General features: G+C 46.8%; 1 protein-coding gene across 4 annotated transcripts in view; it reads right to left on the bottom strand.

Annotated features, from left to right (window-relative positions):
- The window catches only part of ALOX5 (arachidonate 5-lipoxygenase), a 47,699-nt gene extending 30,906 nt beyond the window's left edge, over positions 1 to 16,793 (bottom strand). For all 4 annotated transcript variants that reach the window (XM_069460376.1, XM_069460379.1, XM_069460377.1 and 1 more), the window contains exons 1-3: positions 16,580 to 16,793; positions 8,301 to 8,499; positions 2,597 to 2,678 (exon numbers count right to left, since the gene is read on the bottom strand). In XM_069460376.1, the coding sequence (XP_069316477.1) occupies positions 2,597 to 2,678; positions 8,301 to 8,499; positions 16,580 to 16,729 (431 nt within the window). In that variant the 5' untranslated portion in view covers positions 16,730 to 16,793. The remainder of the gene's footprint in view (positions 1 to 2,596; positions 2,679 to 8,300; positions 8,500 to 16,579) is intronic.
- Positions 16,794 to 23,330: the final 6,537 nt, after the last annotated feature.

Here is a 23,330-nt window from a genome sequence, read left to right as displayed (position 1 = left end):
AAAAGTTTGAAAATTTGATAACATCAATTCATCTATTTTTCTTTTGTTGCTTATGCTTTTGTTATCACATTTAAGAATCCTTTGCCATGAAGGTTTATTCTGATGTTTTCTTCAAAGAGTCTTGCATTTTAGCACTCACATTTGGGTACTTGATCCATTTTGAGTTAATTTATGTGTATGGTGTGAGGTAACGGTTCAACTTCATTGTTTTTCATGTGGCTATCCAGTTTTCCCAGCACCATTTATTGAAAAAGCTATTTTTTCTTCTTTGAATTGTCTTGCTGCTTCTGTCAAAAATTAAATGACTATAAATCAGAGCTTATTTCTGAACTCTCAATTCTATTTCATTGATCTACATATCTGTCCTTATACCCATATCACATTGTCCTGAATATCACGGCTGTGTAGTAATGTTGATATTGGGAAGTGTGAGTCCTACAATTTTGTTTTCTTTTTCCCAGGATTGTTTTGGCTATTCTGGGTCCCTTGCATTTCCTTATGAATTTTAGGAACAGCTTATCAATGTCTACAAAAAAGCCAGCTGAAATTTTGAGAGGGATTGTGTTGAATCTGTACATCACTTTGGGGAGTATTGCCAAGTTAACAAAATGAAGTTTTCTTTTTTTTTTTTTTTTTTTTTTGATATGGGGTCTCAACTATGTTGCTCAGGCTAGTCTCAGACTCCCAAGCTCCAGTGATCTTCACACCTCAGCTGTAAAAGTAGCTGGGACTATAGGTGTGCACCACTGCACCTGGCTAAAATTAAGTTTTCTGATTCATGAACATGAGATGTCTTTCAATGTATTTAGATCTTCTTTAATTACTTTCAACAATGTTTTGCAGTTTCATTGTACAAGTCTTGGACTACTTTTGTTAAATTTATTTATAAACATTTTATTCCTTTTGATGCTGTTGTAAATGGAATTTTTTTCTTATTTTTATTTTTAGATTGTTGGTTGCTAGTGTATTAAAAAAATTGATTTTTGTATATTGATCTTGTGTTCTGCAACCTTCCTGGTTTATTAGTTCTAATAGTTTGTTTTGGTGAATTCCTTAGGATTTTACATATACATGATCATGTCATCTGTGAATGGTGATAGTTTTACTTATTGTACTTCAATGTGGGTACCTTTTTCTTTTGCTTCCCTAACTGACCCTCCAGTACAACGCTGAATAGAAATGGCAAAAGTGGACATCCTTATCCTATTCCTGGACCTTAGGGAAAAGGCGTTCAGTCTTTCACCTTTAAGCAAGATGTTGATTATGAGTTCTTTGTAGATGTCCTTTATCAGGCTGAGGAAGTTCCCTTTAATTCCTATTTTTGAGTGTTTTTATCATGAAAGGGCATTGGATTTTGCCAAATGCTTTTTTATATGTCTATTGAGATGATTATGTGTTTTTTTGTTCTTTAGTCTCTTGATATGGGGTATTAAATTAATTGATTTTTGATGTTAAACCAATCTTTCATTACTGAGATAAATCCCACCTGTTCATAATGTATAATGTCTTTTATATACTGCTGGATTTGGTTTGCTGGTATTTTGCTGAAAATGTTTGTGCACCTATATTCATAAGGGATATTGGTATGTAGTTTTCTTTTTTAGTGATGTCTTTGTCTGGTTTTACTTAATAGTATGCTACTGGTATCATGCAATGAGTTGGGAAGTGTTCCTTCCTCTTCTCTTTCTTTAAAGAGTTTATGCAAGATGGTTATTAATTCTTTAAATGTTCGATAGAATTCACCAGTGAAGCCATTTGGGCTTTAATTTGTGGGAAATTTAAAAATTACTAATTCATTCTCTATGCCTGTGATTGGTTTGTTCAGATTATGTATTTATTTCTTCTTGAGTCAGTTTTTGTAGTTTGTGTCTTTCTAGGAGTTTTCTCATTTCATCTAAGTTAACTAATTTGTTGGCATGCAGTTGTTCATAGTATTCTCTTTTTATTCATTTTAATTTCTATGAGGTTGGTATTGTTTTTTTCTCTTTTATTTCTAATTTTAATAACTCGAGTCCTTTCTTTTTTCTTGGTCAGTTCTGCTTATAAATCACGCAGGCACCAGCTCCCTGTGGTGGCTCCACATTACATTACTAATTTAAAAATTAGCAATTTTTTAAATTTCCCACAAATAAAAGCCCAGGCCCAGATGGCTTCACTGGTGAATTCTATCAAACATTTGAAGAATTAATACCAATCTTGCATAAACTCTTTAAAGAAAGAGAAGAGGAAGGTCAGTTTTGTTGTTGATCGTGTATCACGTTTGTAATCAAACTATTACAAGCAGCACAGCAAGTGCAGGGCAGTCCCTCCAGTGGGAGGTGGGAGACACCGAGGCACGCTCAAGCCTGGGCTGCGCTTTCCTCCTGTGTGCCAATACGGCTGATCCCAGGTTTTCTCATGACTCTGCTCACCATCTCTTGGAGTGGTACACAAAGGTGAAGCTTGGAAGCTGTGGAGCCACCACAAGGAGCTGGTGCCTGAGTGATTTATAAGCAGTGACGGGACATATGCTGTGGTCAGGGTTTATTTCATACCATGTACCTGAGATAGAAGCAGCCACGGCCCCATGGCCATTTGGTCTGATGTCATAACTCACCGGTACTGTTTTTGCCGTGTTTCCAGTTCTTTACGTCTGTGCTGCTTGAGAATGTGAATTTGGTCATCTCTGGCCAACCTTGCTGTGAAGAAAGAACAAGTATGAGAGGAGCCTATGAAAGGATAACAGCAATGTCCAGTGCTCATGTTTCCCTCTGACGCTCTGCCTGCACGGAGGGTTTTATGTGCATCATCTCACTGAGGCCTCAGAACACTCCCCCATTTTATGGTGAGGAAACTGGGGCTTGGGGAGGTTAAATAGCTTTGCTCTTGAACTTTGCCCAAGGTCATGCACTAATTAGTGGGTTTTCAACACAAGACTCAAATCCGATGCTCTTAGCTGCTCTCTTTACAAAAGGCAAATGCAGTTCCTTATCCTCCTGCCTGCTCCCTCAGCAAGCCTTGGGGCCCCTGCCCCTTAGTGCTCAGAGAATCATGTCCAGATGCATCAGCCGGGCTTGGTTCTCCTCGAGCTCAGCAGGTGCAGTGTGTACCCATCTCTGGCCTGCCCGTGCACTTCCACCTGGCGGCCCTACCCTTCTGCTCAGCCCCTCAGGACCTTGGTTCTGCGAAATCCTGGGGCCCCTGGTGCAGAGCTGCCTTTTCATTCCAGAAATGCATTGCATGGTTGTTGATAGGTATTTTTAAACCATTACAGAATAGTTTACTCCTCTTTCCTGCAATTCTTATGCTGAGCAGAAATAGCAGCTGATGGTGAGCTTTAGTGTGGCCTGAGCGCGGCAGGACTCCCGGCTCTCATGCTTCTATGTCCATTTGGTTGCTTCACGGAGAAATGTGTGACTTAAGATCTAACATACAGATACCCACACTGTCTAGTTCCCTGTGGCTATACAGAGGATTGAGAACAAAGCTCAGAAAACAGGGTGTAGTGTCCTAGCCTGTGGGCTTTGGAAGTACGTGCTCGGACTTGGGCTCTGACACTTAAATCTGTGACCTAGAGCGAGTTGCCTTGACTTCCTCACCTGTAAAATGGAGATAATAACGCCTATTTCTCAGGGTCACGGTGTGGATTTAGCAAGAGAATACAGTAAAGCTCTCTGCGCAGTGCCTGGCATCTGGTAAATGCCCAATAAATGGGAACAGTAATTATTACCATCATGCCTGTAGCCATCAAGGCCTGAGGTTTCCCTTCCTCCCTCCAAGCCTGGCTCAGAGGTCATCCTGTCTCTCAGCCTGTCCCGCTGCCATCTTTTATTTTAGGAGCTGGGGCAGGTGCCTAAGGGCAGGGTCGCTTCTCAGGGCCTTTAGAGCAGATGAGGTCGTACCAGGATCACTCTCCATGCCATTATTTAAGATAAGGCCAGTGAACACAGTCAACAGAGCTCTGAGTAGGAAGAGCCCAGATCTCCTAAAAAGGGGCCTATAATAGTGTTTCTCCAGCTCTCTGTGGTGAAGCACAAGGTTTTTAAAACTTCCATTCTGACACAGATTGATATTTTTGTAAAACACAACAAAAATTAATTATCAGAACAATAGAATAAAAAAACAAATCAAAGACATTCAAAATGCAAGCCTTTTTTTTTTATTAGGTGCAACAGTCATAAAATTATTCTGTCAATTTGCTATAGAAGTTTCTAAAATACCTGCTCCCAATATCTGTGCTGAACTCCTTGCAGATTTGGACACAACAGTTCTCACGCCACACTCTGAGTTCTCTGGCCCACAGCACCTCTAGGCTGAGGCTGCTCCAGTCCCAAGCTTGCAGCTGGGGCCCAAACAAGAGACCCTCCGCATTGTTCCCTGGGTACGTAAAGCCAGCCAGTAGCGGAGGCGAGATGAGTATTAATGGTGTCTATAAGCATTACTATTGGCTTTAGGAAGCATGGCCGTAGGCACTCAGTGTCCAACATCTCTAATCCACCTCAAAGAACCAGCCTATCTCTTGGGCACCTTGGCTTTGAGGATTTGAATCTCTTCAGCTTCACTGGTATGCACAAGTCAAAACATGCAGAATTGCAACATGCCAAGTTTCGGAAAGAGAATGGCTCTGTTTCTTCTTGCCCCAAGGATGTTGGAAGACTCTACCCAGTGACTGACAGAAGTTCCAGGAACATGGCAGGATGAGAAAGCCTGGACTGACTGAAGAAGGGTTCAGGGGGAAGGTTTCCAAGGACTGATACAAGTGCCTTAATGAAGCTGCCCCTTCACATAGATGTTTTGAATCCCTGGGGCCACAGTGACAGCCCTCTGACATTTACATTCACCTGAAGTACAATAGTGAAGTATTTAAGAGGTTATCATGTGGTGAGTCACTGACTGGCTTGTGGGCTAGGCCTGCTCATTTCCAGGTTGCCCATGTGGTGGATTAATAATGGCCACATATACCACATTTTATTAATCCACTCTTGTATTCATGGGCACTTGGGTTGTTTCCACATCTTTGCAATTGTGAATTGTGCTGCTATAAACATTCGGGTGCAGATGTCTTTTTTATAGAATGTCTTCTGTTCTTTTGGGTAGATGCCCAATAATGGGATTGCTGGATCAAATAGTAGGTCTACTTGCATCTGTTTAAAATATCTCCATATTGCTTTCCACAGGGGTTGCACTAGTTTGCAGTCCCACCAGCAGTGAATGAGTGTTCCTGTCTCTCCATATCCACGCCAACATTTATTGTTTTGGGACTTTTTGATAAAGGCCGTTGTCACTGGAGATAAGTGATATCTCATTGTAGTTTTGATTTCCATTTCCCTGATAATTAGAGATATTGAGCATTTTTTCATATGTTTGTTGGCCATTCTTCTATCTTCTTTTGAAAATTTCTGTTCATGTCCTTTGCCCACTTTTTGATAGGGTTGTTTGATTTTTTTCTTGCTGATTTTCCTGAGTTCTGAATAGATTCTAGTCATCAGCCCTTTATCAGATGTGTAGCATGAGAAAATTTTTTCCCATTCTGTAGGTTGTCTGTTTGCTCTTGTGACAGTTTCTTTGGCTGTGCAGAAGCTTTTTAATTTAATCAGGTCCCATTTATTAATTTTTGTTGTTGCTGTGATTGCCTTTGGGGTCTTTTTCATAAATTCTTTCTCTAGGCCAATGTCTATAAGAGTTTTTCCCACATTTTCTTCTAGAATTCTAATAGTTTCACACCTTAGGTTTAAGTCTGTTATCCATCGTGATTTGATTTTTATGAGAGGTGAAAGGTGTGGGTCCTGTTTCAGTCTTCTGCATGTGGCTATCCAGTTTTCCCAGCACCATTTATCGAATAAGGAATCTTTTCCCCAGTGTATGTTTTTGTCTGCTTTGTCAAAGATTACATGGAGTACTACTCATCTGTAAGAAACAATGGCAATATAGCACTTCTTGTATTTTCCTGGATAGAGCTGGAACCCATTCTACTAAGTATCCCAAGAATGGAAAAATAAGCACCACATGTACACACCATCAAATTGGTTTCACTGATCATCACCTAAGAGCACATTTAGGAATAACATTAATCAGGTGTTGGGCAGATGTGACCGGGGGGTGGGGGGGGTGGGGGGGGAGGGGATGGGTGTGTACATACATAATGAGTGTGATGCGCACCGTCTAGGGGATAGACACGCTTGAAGCTCTGATTTGGGGGGGGAAGGGCAATATACATAACCTAAACTTTTGTATCCCCATAATATGCTGAAATAAAAAAAATAAAGTCATATAATGAGTAAGAAAAAAAAAATAATGGCCACAAATTGTTTGATATTCCTTCCATTGAGAAGTGGGTTTACATCCCCTCCCCTGGAGTCTGGGTGAGTTCTGTGACTGCTTAGACCAGTAGAATATGGTGGAAGTTACACTATGGCGGTTTCCAGGCCCAGGTCTAAAGAGACTAGCAGCTTCCGCTTTATGTCTCTTGGAATACTCACTCCTGGAAGCCAGCCATCATGTAAGAAGTGCAGTGCCCCAAGGCCACCATGCTGTGAGAAGCCTTAAAGTATGAGATGCCAGGTGGAGAGAGAGGCCAAGGAGCCCTGAGGTGCCAGGCACATGAGAGAAGAACATCCTTAGCCCCAGTCCCCTCAGCTGATGCCACGTGAGCCACAGATGAACCGCCCAGTGGAGCCTTTCCCAAGTTCCTGACCTGTAAGATCATGAGCAAAATTAAATGGCTGTTTAAAGTACCAAGATGGTTGGTTACACCACAATAGATAATGGAGCTTGCTAGACAGCTTCTCTGCCCACTGTCCACCCTGTCCAGTCCCTGAAGGTGATGGGAAGAGACTTCATCAATGGGCTCCCCCGGGTGCAGCCACTGGGAACCCTGACCAGAGAGGAGGGCATGGGGAGAGCAGGAGGGGCCACAGCTCTTCCAAGGGAGTGGTCTCCAGGACACCCCTCTTCTGGGTTATTCTGGCACTCTTTCTCTCCTCTCTCCATCAGGCTGGCAGTGCACAGGGGCCCTCAGCTCTAAGAAGTCCCTTCCTTAAACCCTCCTGAGTTATCCTAACCTGAGTGTGCCATCCTCAGTCTTTTTCTGGGAAGAGCTGAGAGGTCTGAGGGAAGAAGGACTTCACAACTGAGATCTGAGGTGGGTAGGAGGGAGATTTGGAGCCAGTGTTTTCCAAATACTGGAAAACTGCCTCCCCCAAACCTTCCAAGTTCTGACAACCACAAGAGAAAAGCAATTTTGTGATGTTTTTCCTGCACTCAGGTAGGAGACAAAAGTCCTCTTTGCCCCAATCATTCGGCAGAGATATTCTTGGAATATGGTTTTTTTTAAGTCAAGTTCCATTTCAGAAGCAACGGGATGTGGCTTTTTCTCCTTTGTTTCAGTTTTCTTAGCTATGAAATAGTGCTAACAGTCATTCTCATCTCACCTACCCCACCAAACCTTTGTGAAGAGCAAACCAGCTAGTGCCGGGGATTGCTCCGTCAGGGTGGCAGCAGCTGTCCTGCTCTCATTGTTAGTGGCTGCTTGGTGTTTGAGGGTTTATCATTCCAGGTTGAGTAGACTGGGAGCAAGCCAAAGAGCCTTGAACTAAGGTAGGGTTTTGCCCAGGCATGAATTTGACTCAGGCACACTGAGAAGCTGGTGTGCAAGGGGGTCATTCAGGGCGAGAGTGGCCTGGCTGGCCTCTGACATCTGTTTCTCTCTCTGATTCTCTGTACCAGGCCAGCTGTGTGTCCCTTACAAAGAATGGCCTCCCAAGGAAGTGCCAGACTGGGGTCTGCACCTTTGGGGTTTGTACTGAGGGGGTCAGATTTTAGGGTCTTTTCTCTTTCAGCAAAAAGTGAGACTTCAGGTTTAAGAAGTGGCGACTGTGAACTCCAAGCCGGCCCATGGTCCCTTGGAGCTGGCACATGGGGTGCTCCTGGTCCACCCCTTCCCTCTCCAGGCCTGTGTGGGGCCCCCTGACCCCACCTGAGCCCTACTGTGGTCTCATGGAGGGAAGGCTGTGAACCTGGAAAGTGGAGAACTGCCACGTAGGGGTATGTCCCTGCTACTGGTTACCTGTAGCGCAACCGTCCCCTGCAGAACTATAGTGCAGAGGGAGGACACGGCTGGCCACGTGGCCTGGGGACACTCACTCCCCCGAGTTCACTAGCAGCCGAGGAAGCTCACACCTGCTGCAGGTACATGGAGGCCCAGAGCAGGTGCTCCCCCGGGGCTGGCAGTGTCGTCACCACCATGGATACAGCCCCTTGGGGAGGGGAAGAATGTTCGCTTCCCGGGAAGCCTGGGGATGGAAGGGTCCTGAGCTGCTCACCGCGTCCATCCCTCAGGACGATCTCGCCCTCGCCCGTGATCCAGCGGTAGCAGGGGAACTCGATGTAATCGCCGAAGGGCGTCTTCAGCGTGAGGTACTTCAGGTACCAGTCGTCGTGGAGCCAGTACTTGCGCTTCTCGATCCTGACCAGCTGGATCTCGCCCAGCTCCTCATCCACAGTCACGTCGTACGAATCGACCTGAGGAGAAGGGCAGGCAGATCAGACCCGGGGTCTCCGGAGCCTTTGTTCTGAAGCGGCTAAGACCACGCCACCCCGAAACGTGCTGCTCTGGCACAGGGACTGTTTGGAATGAAAACCACTGAAAAACAGCAGGCGCAAGACCACTCCGACCTTTGTGCCGTTTCCTAAGAGCAGAAGATGGAACTCCCATGTGAAAGATGTCCTCCCTGCACCAAAAGGAAAGTGACCTTCTTTTCATCAAGGTGGGGAAGTTGAGGCCAAAGGAAATCCATACAAACAGACCTTGTTACACAAACCGTTGTCTTCCCGGTCACTTCTCCACCCAATCACCTGCTGAGCCCAAGCCCCTGGGCCTGGTCACGTGTCACCACTACCTACTCTTTGTCCAATTCAGTGTGTAAAGGACTGACCCTAATTGCTTCTTGGGGCCTTCATTTCCTTACAAGCGTTTCTGTGCCATGCAAAACTTGTGTTTTAAAACAAATTTGCTTGCTTTCTTTCCATTAATCTGTCTTATGCCAATTTAATTCTCAGGTCCAGCTGAAATGGGAGGAGGCAGAGTTTTGCCTCCCCTACAGTTCATGTAGCCAAGGTTCTTAGTGAGCCCCTTAAAGGAACACCTTAGTTCATTCAGCCAAGACGCTTACCAAAGCCCTGCCCTTGACGAGGGTCAGTGCTGTGCCCTGGGTGACAGAGATGGACAAGCCCTGGCCTCTCAGAGATGGACTCTAGGGAGCCAGGACAGCGCTGCGTGGAGGGGCCTGTCTGCTGCCTGCACGCTGCTCTGGCGGAGCGGGGCAGACCCCAGGCTTGTGCAGGGCCTGCGAGCCGTGCTCAGCGAGGGCCCTCCTCAGCACCCCTGCTCCCCCGCGGGCAAGGCGTCAAGCCCGCCCTCACACAGGCGGCCTTTCCAACTGGCAAAGTGCCTGGTGACATGACCTCGGGTCCCCACCACAACTTGGGGAGGCGGGGCAGTGAGGACCTGTTGCACGGACGAGGACAGTGAGGCTGAGCCCCAGGCCAGCTAGTAAGTGGCGGAGCTGGAGTTCCATTCCAGGCCCCTTCATCTCACTCTACTTCTCGCGGGTGGAAATGGGGAGGCTCAAACACAAGGGGAGTCACATGGATTTAAGAACTTCTGGGACACCTGCAGTTCACAGCCACGTGGCAATGGCGAGAACATTCAGCCCAAGCACTCCCTGCTGCACCTGTGGCCCCCATGGAGGCAGGCTGAGGCTGGTCTTGTGGCTAGAAGGTGCCACTCAAGGCTGTGTGCTATGCTGCCACCTGGGCCACTGGAATGGAGCTGCTTGAGTCAGGCAGTGCCAGGCCCCCGTCTCTAGGACATGGGTGGGCCCAGCAGCAGCAGCCATGGCTTCTAGGTGGTCTGCGTCTCTGCAGCAATCAGTGGCAGAAGGAAGGAGGCATGAGGGGCTCAGGACTGCCCTGGGCGTTCTCAAAACCAGAAGATTTGGAAAGCCCTGGACTCGATGTGCTCTAAGGCACTTTCTAAGTCAGATTTCACCAATCCTTGAACTTTCCTTTGGCAGAAGAACCTAGAATTATCAGTGTGACTGGGAAGCCGATGGAGGGCGCGGGGTGTCCATCCTGCATGTGACCCCATGTATCCCTGTTTCCAGTCCCCTCCTTCCATGCTGCCAGGAGAGCCCCTGGAGGACTTCCTAAGAGGAATGAGAAGTTGGGTGTTTTCAGCTCTGAACACCATGAGCAGTTTGTATGTGGTAGCTGCTGCCAAGGCCAGATGCTTGTGGTCAGAAAGCGGAAGCTTCCTCCCCTGCCGCATGGTCTGGGCCTGAGTTTGCAGTTAGGAACAGTTTCTGAGGATGGAACAGCCAGGCCTGTATGCTGGGATGACACGTCTTGGGTCTTTCCACGTGTGTATGAGCCTCTGCCCTGCCAGAAAGCTCCTCCTGCAGGGACGGTGCCAGCCTTTCCTGGCCGCCTCCGAGAAAGAGTCCCCTGCCCCAAGGCTTGTCCTGTGGGAAAGCAGGGCCACAGGCGAGGCCACACAGATGGAGCACTGACCCCGGGGCCTGTAGGACCTCAAGCAGGGGCTCTGTCCTTACTGCAGGGTGGTGACCCCTGGGGAGAAGCCAGCAGGTCCCGGGGTGCAAAGTTAGGGAGAGGAGCCCAGTGAGGCACTGGGAGAAATGATCTGGGAGGAGGGAAGGGAAAAGGAAGGATGCAGCTCTTGTTGGGTGGCTTCTAGGGACGGGGAGAGAAGGAGAGGTCTGTGTGGGGGCATCACTGGGCCAGGGAAGGCAGGTTCTGATGGGACAAGAGGCCCAATATCTAAGGGGCACGGGCTCGTCTAGAGGAGCAGAGTGGGCCTGAGTGGCCCAGGACTGGATGCCTACATGGTCTGCCCCATGCCAGGCCCTGCACACCATGGGTATCTGCAGAGGCCTCAGCCTCAGGGGTCTCAGGGCGCCAGGCCTTGCACTGTCCCGAGCAGCCGTGAGCTAGCGTGGGCCCCTTGCACTGTGGCCTGTTTGTAACCACACATTCCAAACTGAGTGGCTGGAGTAACAGGGGAAGAAGAAACTGAACCTGTGACCTCAAACCCCTCAGCTCGAAACTCAAAGAGAATTCCTGTAAGGGTGGGGATGGGGCTGTGAGGACGGGGGAGAATGGGGGGGCGGGCACTGGGGTGCTGATGGAGCAGGCAGAGCAGGGGGAAGTTGGCATGTGGTGAGGACCTGGGGGCGGCTGCTGGAGGCCCAGGCTGGCCTGAGCAGGGCTGCTGCAGGGGAAGTGGCTCGCCTGTGGCTCTGAGGGGCTGGAGATGCCAGGAAGGCTGGGGTGAGTACAGAGAGAGGATGTTCATTCCAAAGTAACAGGTACCACCAGGACCTGAGGGGGACACTCTCACAGGAGGGAGGAGCCAGCATCTTGGAATAAAGGAACGAGAGATGGGGCCAAGGAGGTGCACCCGGACAGGTGAATCCTAGCCAGATGTCCAGCTGGGGGTGGTGACCCATAAGGAAGTGACTGAATAGCTTCTCTGAGGGAGGGGACAATGGGGTGACTCTTTGGCACACCTGAGGCACAGTCACAGGAGAATGGGACACCCCAGGACCCCTTCCCACCCATGCCTGTAGGCATCCTGGTGGAGAGCCCTGGAGTTTCACCTGCAGTGAAATCACTAGATAGATTTCCAGGGACTCTGCCTATGGCCATACCACCCTGAACGTGCCCGATCGTCTGATCTCAGAAGCTAAGCAGGGTCGGGCCTGGTTAGTACTTGGATGGGAGATTTCCAGGGACCCAACATGCCACCTGAGGAGGTCTTCCGCGAGGGCAGCAGGACAGGCCTGCAGTCTGGCTTGTCTCTGGCCGGCCCAGGGCCTTTGCTAGCCCTGACTTCAGGCCTGAATGTGACCGGTGGTGAACAAAGTGCCGAGGGGTTTAGCCTGGACCCAGTTCAGGAAGTCTTAGGGACGAAGCCTGGTGGCTGTGGCTCTGGCATCCCAGGGAGCAACTACTAGAAGAATCACAGAGGATGGATAAAGGCCTCCCCCTAGGAAGATCAGGGCCATGTGTGTCAAACATCAAAATAAGGTCTTAGGAAGGTATGTGGAACTTTAAGATGCTGACCTTCCTCCCTCCTCTCTGTGGGCCAGCTACACTGCGCTGATGCTGTATTCGTTATCTATTTGCTGTGACACACTAAATTCTCATGTGACACACTGAATTCTGCATGGTGGGCAGAATGGTTATAAAAACAGTGGATGGCCCACAGCTGGCCTTCAGTGAGCACTGTACATGTGAATGGCTGAGTGATTATCCCATTTTACAGATGGAAACTGAGGGCCAGGGAGGTCAGGCAGCTTCTGTGCTAGTGAACAATGTGTGGCCCCATGATTAGAAGTCATGCCTGGGTGATGGCCAAGCCTCGGTTCCCCCCACTGTTCTCCATGGCCATGTCTTGGGAAAAGCCCTGAACTAGGAGCTGTAAGACCCAGCTTTGAGCCCTGGTTCATGCCCTTGATGGAGCGCAGGGGGTAATGTGGAGTGGCAGGGAAGGACATGGAGAAGCTTCTTAGCAGAGATGGTATTTGAGGCAGCTTTTGGGAGCGGGTCAGATTTCTGAGGTGAGTGGGGAGAAGGGCATTTCAGGCGAGGGGAACTGTGAGAGCAAGGTCCCTGATGCGGGGAACACACGGGGGAGGAGGAAGGCTGGGCACAGTGTCCTGGGGACAAAGGTGGCTCATGAGGCCGTTGAGATGCTGGAGAGAGACGGGGAAGCATGCATCCACCTGCCTCATTTCACCAAGGGCCAGCTGGCTCGTTTCACTTGCTGCTTTCAACTCTTTATTGGATATATAGTTTTAAAGCTTTTGAATACTCCAGCAAAGTGTTGGTTGGGCAGTTTCCATTTGAGGGAGAAAGGGGGAAGTGGTTAGAGCGACCAAGGGGCAGAAAGATGGAAAACGTGGGGCAGAGGGATGGGGATTGAGGGAGAAGGGAAGGGGACCCTGGGGGCGGCTGGAAGACAGAGCAGGAAGGAGAAATTGGAACAGAAATGAAGGGAGGGGGCGAGCTTCTGGCAGAGAGTAGAAATGGGGGGACTTGGGGGCAGAGGGAGCAGAATGTCGGGAAGAGATGGGACACAGAGAACACTAGGAGACAGAGAGATTGAGAGTCATAAGGAAGAAAGGTTTATTCTCCACTAATATATTCTCATTCCCAAGAACGAGATATTCTAGAATTTATTCTTCATAAATATACAAAGAATATCCATTGACTATATTTTAAAAGCTATATTGTACCGGACTTGTTTCCATTTAGAACATATTCAAGAACCATCACTCTATTCCCTTAGCTTTCTTTAAAGTACCATTAAGCAATGAAATGGGCCAACTAGGTTTTCCCAGAAATCTTCAGATTGTTAAAGTCATCCCATCCAACCTGAATTACTTTAAATTTACAGAGTCAAAGAAACAAAAGAATTTGTCAAATTCTCCTGGAGTCGGGTCAGCCTCTGGAAATGAGGCTATTTGGTGTATGATCTGGGCTTTCCCAGTGAAGGTGTGACCATTTACAGGAGAATCCCGACTGAACTAAGATAAAATCTTAAGGCTCATCCCCCACTGGCTGACTGAATGGACCCCCTCTTGGACAAGGGGATATCCTAAAACTAAATTGCCTGCCAGGAGGAGGGAGGTCAGACTTGCCTCATCATGCCCCCCTCCCTCCTTGGGGACATCCTTTGTAACCCATTAACAGGCCTAAGGGTATGCAAGACACAACTGCAGGTCCTCAATTTACACAACAAATATGTCTGGCAGCTTGGCTCTGATAAACAGCTCCTTATGTTAAAACCTTCCAAGCCTTTAGAGGTAGCTTCTTGTCTTTAACCAATTACAAGTCAAAGAATCTTTAAACCCACCTATAACCTGTAAGCCCCCACTTCAAGAATTTTCCGGCCAAACCAATGTATGCCTTCCACATATTGATTTATGATTTCATCTGTAACCCCTGTCTCCCTGAAATGTATAAAACCAAACTGTGACCCAGCCACAGCCAGTCCCACTTGCTCAAGGCCTCTTGGGCATGGCTCCGGGTCGTGGTCCTCAAATTTGGCTCAGAATAAATCTCTTTAAAATTATTTTACAGAGTTTGGATTCTTTTCCATTGACAATTCCCAGTCTTGACCTTAATCGCTATGCAGAATTCTGATGAGAATAATCACGGATTTGTAACTCGGTTTACTCAGGGAAAAAAATCAGTCCTGTCGGTTATTTGAGTGAATTGTGCATGGGGGAAAGAGGGTTGTTGACCTGTCAGTGACCTGGAAATGACTGAATTGGTTGCATGGAAATTGCCTTTTTTGTTATTATTGTTACTATTGTTAAGGACAAGGATTGTAACATTTCCCCCAGCAAAATGGGATTGCCTCCTCTTCTGAGCAAGTACTTCCTCTGAGGTTTCTCTTTTACCTTTACCCAAGAGGGATGGATTGTCTTTAAAGACGTCCTGGCTAGAGAATAAGGAAGTAGCTCTGGGCTGTGCAAGACAAAGTGTGGAGTAACTTTGCATCAACAGGAACTTTCTCAAAAACCGATTTTATCCAAGAGGTTTTGGACCCAGCTGGTTCCCAACAGCGCAGCAGCCCCTCCTGCATGGCTGCTCTCTCAACCCAGTGGAAATGGGACATGCAAATCTCTCCTGAAATTTGCTTCTGGGATTCTGGCTGAGGTGTTTAATCCAGTGTCGTTTGAATGACTTTTCAGGGTGGGGCAACAATGAACAGAGCAGAGCTTTCACTCTTGCTACAAGACCCCATTATCACCGCGCCTACTCTTGGGAGAAACCACACATGAGGTGGCCTGTGCTGCACAGCTTGAGCACACCAAAAGCCTGTGCTTTAATACAAAACCTTGGGGGGTGTAGAGGAGATGGGAGGGGGCCCTTATAAAGGCCACGTAGTCTGTACCTTCCCCCTAGGTGTTGGCGGAATCCATAAAATAATGGAAATAAATGAAGGTGCTTCTGAAATGGCAGAGGGTCTCATCATCCCACGTGGATGACACATTAGCTCCACTGCACCACCCTCCTCCCCTCCCTCAGGGCAGTTCCCTGGTGGGGGAAACCAAGCAATAGCAGGTCACTCTTACACTCAATACCTAACACTTCTTGCCGGGGAGCTCAAGTCAGGTTAATAGTGTGCTGGACTTGGCTAAGTGCCAAGTCAGATTACAGCAAGGTTCTCAGGCTCCTGGGGAGAAAGCAAGCCCACTCGGAGTTTGCAATCCAGAGGAGCAGGCTATCATTTACTTACTTTAGGCTTTGTAGACCTAAAACACACTTCACGAATTTTATTTAAAACATATTCAATTGAAATATGAAATTTCCAGTTGTGTTCATCAAAAATAGTCAATTATGAGCAATTTCATATGGTTTGATCTAATAATAAACTAAATGGCGAGAAGGTAGCTTGGTAAAGTCTTCCGGTCCAGTGCAGGAGCTGGAAGTGGTAGAAGGAAACTGATATTCCCTGGGCACCGGCAGTGTGTCTGGGACTACCCTCAGAGTCATTTACTGAGCGTTTCGTATGCAGTATGCAGCAGGTGCTCAGCGAGAACTCGGACCTGCCCATCCTCAGGAGAGTCAGGGAGCTGGAATTCAGGCCCAGGCCAGCTTCAGAAGCTGCCTTCCAAATGAGGCCACCTGTGCATGGCCACACACAGTGCCTGGCACTACAGGTGAGAGGTACAATAAACCTGGTTTGCCTCCAGGGTCTCTAGTGAGGAGAAGGACTTTCCTTGTCCCTCCTCTTCCTCCACAGGGTCCTCATCCCTAGAGGGGGAGTGTTCCCTGGTGAACATTCTGCTGGGAGGGAGCGGGGCCCCCCTAGGATTCCGAAAGGCCTGGGTTCTCTTGTTCCTTCCCTTTAAGTTTCTCTGGGGCCTGTCCTGAGAATGAAGCTGCCCAGGTGTGAAGAAATCTGCTAAGAGCCACTCTGAGCCAACAGGTGGGCCTGGGCTCCCTCATGACTCATGGACCAGAATGAAACCAACATTCCATTTTACAGGTGGGGAAACTAAGGCCCAGAGAGGAACAGAGTGAGCTAGTCAAGCCCAGATGAACTCAAGCCTCTGAGCTCCCTTACCTGCACTTTCCCCCCCACCCCCCGCAGCTAGGTGCTCTCAGTGCTTCAGGGTTCTGTGAGCGGAGCCCCACCCCGCGGGACCTGCGGAAGGAGCCCTATGAGCAGTGGCCCGAGAAATGTAGCCTCCAGCACTCGCCCCGTGAAGCGGCCTCTCAGAGCCTGGGAGTCCCAACCGGTGAAAGGGGGAGGAAGCCTCGCGCCTTCTCCTCCTCCCAGGGTAGAAGCGCCCTGCAGACTGCACGCTGGAAGAGCCCCCTTCCTCACCTGGGTCCTGGCCACCGCAGCGGGGGAGCCCAGGGCGCGCCCCCACCCAGTTCCACCCGCCCCGACTGGGTCCTGGGCACCCCCAGCTCGCTCTCGGCCGCCCCGACGGACCCTCGGTTGACCCCCGCCCCGGCCCCTGCCGCCCCGACCCGTCCCGGACGCGCCCCCAGCCCTCACCGCGCCGCGCTCGAAGTCGTTGTAGAAGGGCTTGTCTAGCAGGTGCTTCTCGCTGCAGCCCGCCGAGCCCACGAGGCTGAGGTAGATGTAGTCGTCGGTGCCGGCGAACCACTGGCTGCCGGTGGCTACGGTGACCGTGTAGGAGGGCATGGCGCGGCGTGGCGAGCGCGGGGAACCTCGGCGCAGTAGCCCGCGCGTCCGCAACTGGCTGGGACCCGCGCCGTAGGCGGCCTCCCTCGGCGGGCTGCGGCCGCCCGGGTCCGCCCCCCAGCCCGGGTCCCCCGCCCGCCCGGGTCCGCCCCCACGGCCCGGGTCCGTCCCGCCCCGCCCCCCCGGGTCCGCCCACCCCCCCCCCGAGTCCCCCGCCCGCCCGGGTCCGCCCCCACGGCCCGGGTCCGCTCCGCCCCGCCCCACCCCCCGCCCGGGTCCGCCCACCCCCCCCGGGTCCGCCCCCCCGGCCCGGGTCCGCCCCCCCCCCCCCGCCCCGGTCCCAGCCCCGCCCCCCCGCCGCGCGGGCAGTGCCCCCGGCCTTGCCTCCGACAGGGCAGGGTCGCCTATTCCTGCGTCTCACCTCCTCCGCGTGGAGTCTGTTCTAGCAGCCGGGGGACTGGGGCAACCTTGGCTGCCACCCCCTCGTTCCTTCCCTCCTTCCTCAGTCTCATTGTTTCCACCCTTCACCCTTCCTGTCTGCCTCAGCGTCCCTCCGGGCCAGGCTCCTGTAAGGCGCTGGGGCTCCAGGGACCCCTGCAAAACTGGACAGAGTCCCTGTCCTTACCGAGTGTGAGTGGGAGGCAGCGCGACCGGGACTATTGCCCACGCTGTGGTAACTTAGAGAAGGGGCACTCTGGGGGCCTGCAGGGGGAGAAGGAGCCCACCTGGGGAGCCAGGAGGGCTTCCTGGGGGAGGCCACAGCTGAGCTGACACTGAGGTTGGCACCTGCAACACGGAGGGCTTCCCTCGGTACTGGTGTCTCCACAGGCTGGGCTGGGGCTACCTGCGCCGCGTGCTGGCGGGCGCTGGGGGTTGTCAGCGGATGGCGGAGGCAGGACAGCCAGAGAGGGGCAGCAGGACAGGAAAACCCAGATCTGGACGTGTGGGGCTGTCCGGAGGAGGTCGGCGCGCTTGGGGCGGCGCTGGGAGGCTGCGCGTGTGGAGATGGCTCAGGGAGCGGACCGACGGCTGCGAGTCCTAGGGAAGGAGTTGTGCACGCCACCGCAAGAACGTTCCAGGAGCTAGAGCCTGTGCCCGGGAACGGGCTGCGCTGCGGGGTGATGGGTTGGCTTTCTGCATCGTGCTGGGCGAAGGTCTGGAAGGGATGCGGTAGGTGTGGTAGAAGGCTTTGTGCACCCGCGCCTGTGGCCTGCCCTCAAAAGTCTTCCCCAAGCTCCCACTGTCACGCCCCAGTCCCCGCTCCCCTTCAGCACCGGGTCTGACCTGGTACACACTTAGTAATTAATGTCTAATGATCTGAGATAAATGAGAACATGAATGCTTTCCGCGTGAGGCGGTGGCTATATAAAGTCATCAAAGGCAGGCTCCCCATGTTGCCAACACTTCATATCCTCTGTGAAGTAGCATCACACTGTGGTTTTAATTTGCATCTTCCTGATAGCTAATGGTGTTGAGCATTTTTTCACATGCTCATTGGCCATTTGTATATCTTCTTTGGAGAGATGTATATTTAGATGTTTGGCTCACTAAAAAAAAAAATTGGGCTATTTATCATTGAGTTGTGTTATTTGTATGTCCTGGATAGAAGCCTCTTGTCAGGTGTATGATTTACAGATATTTGATTTCTTCTGTGGGTTTCTTTTCACTTTCCTGATGGTGGTGGTTGAAGCGCAAACGTTTTTAATTTTGATTAAGTGCAATATATTAAATACATATATTTTCTTTTGTGACTTGTGATTTTGGTGTCATATCTAAGAACTATTGCCTGTGATAAGACCACAAAGTTTTACTTCCATGTTTTCTTCTTAATAGTTTTAGCTCTTCATTTACATCTATTAATGTGATCTATTTTGATTTAATTTTTAGATGGGCCATGATATAGGAATTCAAATTCATTCTGTTTTATGTCAGTATCCATTGTCAATGCATCATCTGTTGAAATGGCTATTCTTTTCCCATTGAGTTGTCTTGATACCTTATTAAAAATTAATTCATCATGAAAGTAAGGGTTTATTTCTTGATTTTCAATTTCAGCCCATTGATCTATATGTACATGCTATGCAGTGCCATATTGTCTTGATTACTACAGCTTTATAGTAAAGTTTGAAATTGGGAAGTGTTAATCCACCAAAGTTGTTCTGTATATTTCAAGATTGTTTTGGCTATTCTGGATCCTTTAAAATTCCATGTAAATTATAGGATCAGTTTGTCAATTTCAGCAAAAGAGAAAGCTGGGATTTTGGTAGGGATTGAGTTGATGCTGCAGATCAATTTGGGGAGTATTGCCATCTTAACAATATTAAATCTTCTGATCCACAAACATGGACTGTATTTCAATTTATTTAAATCTTTTCTAATTTATTTTGACAATGTTTTGTAGGTTAGTGCACTGTACCCTTTTGTTAAATTTATCCCTAAATATTTTATTCTTTTTGATGCTATTGTAAATGGAATTGTTTTCTTAATTCATTTTGAGATTGTCCATTGCTAGTGTATAGAAAAACATTTAATTTTTTGTATATTCATTTTATACTCTGCGAACTTGCTGAATTTGTTTATTAGTTCTAATGGTTTGTGTATGTATGTTTATTCCCTATATACAAGATCATGTTATGTGCAAATAGAGATAGTTTCACCTCTTCACCTATCTGGAAGCCTTTTATTTCTTCTTCTTGCATAATTTCCCTGTTTAGAACTTCAGTACCAGGTCAAATAGAAATGGCAAAAGCAGCCATCTTTGTGTCTTGTTCCTGAGTTAAGAGGTGAGCACCCAGTCTTTCGTTATTAAGTGTGATGCTAGCCACGGGTTTTTCACAGATGCCTTTTATCATCATATATTTGTTTTTTTTAGCACTTTTATCATGAAAGGATATTGAATCTTATCAAAATTTTTTTCTGTATTAATTGAGATATTATGCAATTTTCTCCCATATGAATATGCAGCATTACTTTGATTTTCTTTTTTATAAGTTATGAATTTTTATTTTAAAATATTTAATTGACAATAATTCAAGGTATAAAACATGATGATTTGAGAGATATATAGTGAACTGATTGCCATAGTCAGATTAATTAACATATCCATCACCACCTACAGTTATCATTTGTATGTATGTGTGAGGGGGAGTGGGGGCACCTAAAATCTGCTCTCTTATCAAATTTCAGTAATGATACAGTATTATAAAATATGGTCACCATGCTGTACATTAGATCCCCAAAACTTATGCATCTTACAACTGAAAGTTTGAACCCTTTGGCCAACATTTTCCCCATTTCCCCACCACTTAGTCCCTGGTAACTACTGTTCTACTCTATGTTTCTGTGAGTTTGACTTTTTAGATTCCACATATGAGATCATGCAGTATTTGTTTTTCTGTATCTGGCTTATTTCACTTAGCATAATGTCCTCCAGGTTCATTTAGATTTTGCAAAATGGCAGGATTTTCTTCTTTGTTATGGCTGAAAAATATCCCATTGTGTAAATATACATACCTCATTTTCATTATTCATGCATTGATGGACATTTAGGTTGTTTCCATGCCTCAGCTATTGTGAATAACATAATGAGCATGAGAGTGCAGATATCTCTTTGACCTACTGATTTCATTCCTTCAGATATATACTTAGAAGTGGAATTATTGTATGATAGTTCTATTTTTAAGTTTTTAGGAACTCCATACTGTTTTCTATAATGGCTGTTGTGATTTACATTCCCACCAAAAGTGTACAAGTGTTCTCTTTGTTCCATGCCCTCACCAGCACTTGTCCCTTGTCCTTTTGATAACAGCCATCCTAACAGGTGTGGGGTGATATCTCATTGTGGTTTTGATTTGTATTTTCCTGATGATTAGTTATGTTGAGCACCTTTTAATATACCTGTTGGCCATCTGTATATCTTCTTTAGAAAAATGCCTATTCATGTCCTTTGCCCATTTTTTAAATCAAGTTATTATTTTTTGCTGTTGATTTATATGAGTTCCCTAAGTATTTTGGATATTAACTCCTTATCAAATATATGGTTTGAAAATATTTTCTTCCATTCTATAGTTGCCTTTTCATTTTGTTGACTGTTTCCTTTGCTGGGTAGGAACTTTTTAGTTTGACATAGTCCTACTTATTTATTTTTGCAAAAGTCTGTGCTTTGGTATAACATCCAAAAAATCATTGCCAAGATCAATGTCAAGGGGCTTTTCCTGACACTTTCCCCTAGGAGTTTTATGGGTTAAGATCTTACATTTAAGTCTTTAATCCATTTCAAGTTAATTTTTGGACATGTATATGACAAGGGTCCAATTTCATTCTTTTGTATGTAGATATACAGTTTTCCCAAAACCACGTATTGAAGAGACTTGTCTTTTTTCCATTGTGTATTCTTGGCACCCTTGTCTAATATTAGTTGACCATATATGCATGGGTTTATTTCTGGGCTGTATATTGTGTTCTATTGGTCTATGTGTCTGTTTTTATGCTAGTACCATGCTGTTTGATTTCTATGGCTTTGTAATGTAGTTTGAAATCAGGGAGTATGATGCTTCTAGCTTTGTTCTTCTTTCTCCAGATTACTTTGGTATTTTGGGTCTTTTGTGGTTCCATACAAATTTTAGGATTTTGTTTTCTATTTTATGAAAAATACCATTGGAATTTTGATAGAGATTGCACTGATTCTATAGATCACTTTGGTTAGTATGGACATTTTAACAATATTAATTCTTCGAATCCATGGACATAGAATGTCTTTCCATTAACTTGTGTCTTTTTCAAGTTCTTTTATCCATGCCCTATTTTAATGGATTATCAGATGCTAAACCAATTTTGCAATTGTAGGATAAATCTCACATGGTCCTAGTGTATAATATATTTTTTTTTTTTTTGAGACAGAGTCTCGCTCTGTTGCCCAGGCTAGAGTGAGTGCCGTGGCGTCAGCCTAGCTCACAGCAACCTCAAACTCCTGAGCTCAAGCGATCCTCCTGTCTCAGCCTCCCGAGTAGCTGGGACTACAGGCATGCGCCACCATGCCCGGCTAATTTTTTCTATATATATTTTTAGCTGTCCATATAATTTCTTTCTATTTTTAGTAGAGATGGGGTCTCGCTCTTGCGCAGGCTGGTCTCGAACTCCTGAGCTCAAACGATCCGCCCACCTCGGCCTCCCAGAGTGCTAGGATTACAGGCGTGAGCCACCACGCCCGGACAATATTTTTTATGTTGCTATATTCAATGTGTAAGGCTGGTGGCGGACACCCCTCCCCGCCCTAATGGAAAAAGAAGAAGCCCCTCCTACTCCTCCATACCTGCCCTAAAGCTGAAACAAAGAAATTCCTCACTCTTCCCACCGAAACCTTCCCTCCAGAGAAACTCCTGTCCCCCACCCCTAAAAACGTATATAAACCCACCCAGACTTCTGGGTGGGGTGGCTTCTCTGGTTCCACTCATGGGACCATGAGGCTCGCCCAGGCCTCTCTCTTAGGACCCATTAACCCCACCCGGAGTGCCCCAATAAAGCCTCTTTACTTATCCCTTTCAACTCTGCTCGTCTTTCTTTCTCTGGCGCCGGTCAATCCAAAAAACCTTACACAGTGTTAGTATTTTGTTAAGATTTTTGTGTCTATATCATAAGAGACATTGATATTTACTTTTCTTATTATTTTGTTTTTCTAGTTTGGTATCTGGGTAATACTGAATTCATACAATGAGTTGGAAAGTGTTCCCTCACTTCTATTTTTTTTGGAAGAGTTTGTGAAACACTGGTACTAACACTTTGAATGTTTGGTAGAATTCAGCAGTAAAGTCCTCTGGGCCTGGGGTTTTCTTTGCGGGTAGTTTTTTGATTACTGATTCAATCTCTTAGTTTGTTATAGGTCTATTCAGATTGTCCATTTTTTCTTGAGTCAGTTCTGTGGTTTGTGTCTTTCTAGTAATTTGTCCATTTCATCTAAGTTATCTGATTTGTTGGCATACAGTTGTACATACTATTACATATAATCTTTTTTATTTTCATAAGATTAGAAGTGATGTCCTCTTTTTTATTCCTTACTTTAGTATTTTGAGTTTTCTCTCTCTTTCTCATTCTCTCTCCTCTCAGTCTAACTAAAGGTTTTTCAATTTTGATCTTTTCAAAGACTAACTTTTGGTTTCATTGACTTTATTGATTTTCATCCTCTGTTTCGTTAAATTTCATTTTGATCTTTATTTCCTTCCCTCTATTGTTTTAGGTTCAGTTTTCTCTTTCTTAGGTGAAGATTAGGTTCTTTATTTGAGATCTTTCTTCTTTTTTAATATAGAGATTTTACAGCTATAAATTTCTCTCAAAGTATTGCTTTAGCTGCATCTCTTAAGTTTCAGTGTGTTGTGTCATCATTTTCATTTAGCTGGAAGAATTTTCTAATTTCCCTTGTGATTTCTTCCTTGAACTATTAGTAATTTAGAAATGTGTTGTTTAAATTCAATATATTTTGTTATTAATATCTAATTTTATTCCGTTGTGGTTGGAGAACACACTTTAATCCATTTAAATTTATTGAAACTTGCTTTATGGCCTAACGTATGGTCTATCTCTGAGAATGTTTCATGTACTCTTTTTT

The sequence above is a fragment of the Eulemur rufifrons genome, chromosome 28, assembly GCF_041146395.1.
Source record: "Eulemur rufifrons isolate Redbay chromosome 28, OSU_ERuf_1, whole genome shotgun sequence".
In the NCBI taxonomy this organism is placed as follows: domain Eukaryota; kingdom Metazoa; phylum Chordata; class Mammalia; order Primates; family Lemuridae; genus Eulemur; species Eulemur rufifrons.
Note: the sequence above shows the minus strand (reverse complement) of the source record. Positions and strands in the feature narration are given on the sequence as shown.